General features: G+C 24.9%; 1 protein-coding gene across 1 annotated transcript; it reads right to left on the reverse strand.

Annotated features, from left to right (window-relative positions):
* On the reverse strand, positions 1 to 1584 carry OCT59_000345 (uncharacterized protein; the record flags this gene model as incomplete). The annotated part of the gene is made up of 1 exon (XM_025327755.2): positions 1 to 1584. One exon carries the CDS (start codon positions 1582 to 1584, stop codon positions 37 to 39), a length of 1548 nt encoding a protein of 515 aa, XP_025169625.1. The 3' UTR covers positions 1 to 36.
* Positions 1585 to 4190: the final 2606 nt, after the last annotated feature.

Here is a 4190-nt window from a genome sequence, read left to right on the forward strand (position 1 = left end):
AATAAATTTATTTAAAAATCATAAGCATTTACATATTTAGTAATACAATTTATTTATAAAATCATGAACTTTAATACATAAATTATCATAACTTGTAACTTGAATATCATAAAATTTAAACTCTTCTACTTCATCTTTTAAATGAAACAGTTCTTTCCTTACATTATTAGAGTAATAAAGAAGACTTTCTATAGCTAAATTTGCGATCCTTTTTTCTTTCATGGCATATTTTTTAATACATGGTAATATTTCTTCACTTTCTTGATACATCTTATTCCTGATTAATAATTTCTTAATAAAAGTATTTTTAGAATTCTTAAAAAATACTTCCAAATCATTTATATTGAATTTAAGAGCCAAACTTAAATATTCTAATCTATAAGGTAGAATCTGTCCTAAATTTTGTAATACAATTGAACTAAGTTTATCATCATAACTTAATTGATAACAACCAAATTGACAAAAATTGATAGAAAGATAATTAAGATTATGTTGAATATTTTTCATTAAATTAAATGATGAATAAATATTTTGATCATCAAATTCAAGTATTTCTAGAAATTTGATTTTATTACAATAGATTTTTGCTAAATTAAATAATTGAAATTTAAATTCATGATCTATTGAAGATTCAAATCCAATATTTTCCAAGTAATTACCAAATTTTTGTAATAATAATTCTAATGACTCAATTTGTGATACAGGGCCTTCATCCATAAATAAAGATTTTAGTTTAAATGGTTTAGTTAGATTAATAATTTGTTGAATAAAAGCAGAATTTAAAGGATAACAATAAAGAATATGAATTGAATCTAAAACATTTAGTTGTTCAAATACTTCATTAAAATTAACTTCCCAATTATTTAAATAAACTTTATGAAATATAATTATTTTTAAGGTATTAGAACAATTAGAATATTTTAAACTTGTTAAAGGATAACTACTATAATCAAAAAAAATTGTTTTGAGATTTTGTTGAGAATTGAATATTTTGTGAAAATCTTGAAATGATAATAAATTATTACTATAATTCATACGTAAACTTTTAATATTAAAAATGAAATTTGGATTTTGTAGAATTAATTGTAAGAAAGATTTGAAAGAATCACCATCAATCATTCCTAAAGTAGTTGAAATTTCAAAAGTATGTAAATTAGCTTCATTTTTGATGAATATTTTGATTAATGACAAGAAAATAAATTTTGACAATTTAAAATCTTTGTTAAATTTTGAATCCCTTGCATTATCAATCCAGTTTGAAATAGAACAACTAAAGGTTCGTGTACTTAAACATTTAATAAAACTAGGATAATTAAATAGTGTACTCGAAGGAAATATGATTCCATATTCATTCAATTTTATTTTATCATCTTCATTTAATTTATTCAAGTAAATGTCAATAAAGTAATAGTTTTTAGGACAATTTTTCGAAAACGGGTCTTCCCACAATAAAGGAATTGCTAGACGACACCATAATCTATTAACTAGAATACATGAATGTAACGTTGAAAAATCATTCTGAAGATACTGTATAATTTCACTTGTTATTTCAGGCAAACCAGAAAATATTTTTGAGCATCCCATAATGTTAAGAGAAAAGGGGGAAGGATATCCTGTTTAAAATGTTCAAACAAGGCAGTTTATACTTTTCGGATATTCGGAGTTGCTATTCCGATATTGAACACAGCAGATCAGCTGATTGCAAACATCATTTCCACGTGATTTAAGTGCATCTAAATTTTTATTGGCGTAATGTTTGGTATATAACATGTGACTCGGAATATTTCCGTCTCCCGATGTCATCAAGACCAACGTCTCCACTTGTTGTCGCGATTTGGTTAATGTTAGAATTATTTTTGGCTTCTTTATTAATTAGTCCCTATAATTTGTACTGCGACTTTGTATATTTTGTGAGATAAATAAAAATAACAAGTATATAACATGTGACTTATCAGTTTACAGTTTTATATTTGTATTACTCTCGATTCTATTATATAATATCTTTGTAATCGTTACTGAAACTTTATTCTGTTAAATAAAAATAAAAATAAAAGGTTTCCAAGGTTTCGTATATAACATTTACAGTGTAATACCTATGCCCGTGATAAATCACGTTGCCACCATAGATATTAACAAAATAATACTTTATTAATAATATAAATAAATACAATAATATGCTTGGTTTAATAATGTTAAATAATGGTTAAACTTTTATCCTTATTTTTCTAAATAATTTCAAAGAATTCGTAACCTCATTTTTAAGTCAAAATCTTCCCATATTTATATTAATCTTTATATGGCGACCTACTGGATTATCCTTTACCTTTTCAGTGTCTCAAAAATATTTAAGTGTTAAAAACATTGCTCAAAAATAAATATTTGCCCACAACAAAAACGTTGTTCCACTTCATTCAAACAATGTCCACCATCACCACTTTTCCACTTCGATCTACAAATTAGTCATATTTGTAATCCTTTAATAATCAACTAAATTAAATATACGTCATGATCTACAAATTAATCACCTGACATTCCAATCACTTGACTCATTAATTCACTTTAACGTCATCGCGGACGTTATATACTATTGGTTGGTAGTTTAATGTCATTCCGGACCAATTAAAATACAAATTTAAACTACTAAAATTTATATACTAATATTAAATATAATACTGCGCCCCACAATTCATAAATTTACTAGGTAAGTACTATTGAGTATTGCTCTCTCATTCGTTTGTTCCGAACGTATATGATCAGTTTGAATGTTTCTCTGCTGATTTCCCACGCTCCCTCCAAATCGGCCAAATACGAGAAATTTAAAATTAGAAATGATTATTTCATTAAAATATATCTGATATTGTATTTTGCTTTGATATTATTATTTTATCAATTATTTTCTCAATTATAATTAATAAATAAACAAAAATATTTGTAAGGTAATGGAAAAATTTTAATAACGTTTAATACCAATAAGCACGTGATAAAAAAAATTGATTAATAATTTTTTAACAATTTTTTAAAATTAATTACACAATAAAATATGATATATATTTTTCTTTCTTGTTAATCCGCAAAATTTTAAAGATCTCCATAAAGTAATTAAAGTACTGTATGTATAGAAACCTCTTTTCCAATTTTATTAATCATCTCTCCACCAAATTTCATTCAAATAATGATTAGGATATTCATTGGTAATTTTCTGTAAAATCTAAAAATAAAATAGATTAACTGTCAATACTAGTTACAAAATTATATTGATATAATTAACCAACCTTCATACCAGAACCTCTAAAAAAAATTTTCTCCTTACTTTTATCACAAAAGGTGGATTTGTTACGAATCTCCATTTTTGATTACATTTAAGAATTCTGTATACTGTTGGAATATATACTGCTGATTCTTAGTTATTGTCGTCACAAAATAAATACAGTACTCTCCACCTTAAATCCTCATTTAAATACGTCCTATTTCTGAAAAAATGCTAGTTAAAGTGTGATTCTTGTGTGATTTGCAAATTTATATTGTAGTGTTCGTAAAATGATAACTGCAAATATAGAGTTTTTTTAGTTTCGCAAAAAAAACCTGACCATAAAACATTAGGTGACAAATAAAGAATTGTGTCACAGCTATTTTGTGCGTTCAATTTCTTTTTTCTTAAAGTATCAAAATATTTCGCGAAAAAGCGTGTGAATGAATGACCATTATGGCCAACAAAACGATTTTGTTATGAACATACTAAATATTATTGTAGAATGTTTTGGAGATGAAGTTGAATAAACTATAAGGTAATTTCATTAAATAATTTTATACAATTTAACGTAATTCTAATTTAAAGAAAAATTATTATTACTTTACATATATAATATTATTAAAAAAAAACTTCCCCTATAATTATTTAAAAAACTTTGCTTAATTAACTACAAATAAAAAATTTATATATATATTTGAATCATATCATAAGGTAAGTTACATTGCTTCTTTTCCCTGATATATAAATAATAAGATAAACTATGAGAATGGAGAACCAGTATCAGCTATTGCCAATCCGGCTTCTGCGTCCCGCATCACGTTTCCAAATAGGAACATATCGACGTCTCAATCCCCCGGTGCTGCATCTGCTAATTTAAATTATCATTAAAAGAACCCTTAATATTAATATGAATAAAAAAAGAAAAATTTCTTTTAAAGTG

The sequence above is a fragment of the Rhizophagus irregularis genome, chromosome 1 (assembly GCF_026210795.1).
Source record: "Rhizophagus irregularis chromosome 1, complete sequence".
In the NCBI taxonomy this organism is placed as follows: domain Eukaryota; kingdom Fungi; phylum Glomeromycota; class Glomeromycetes; order Glomerales; family Glomeraceae; genus Rhizophagus; species Rhizophagus irregularis.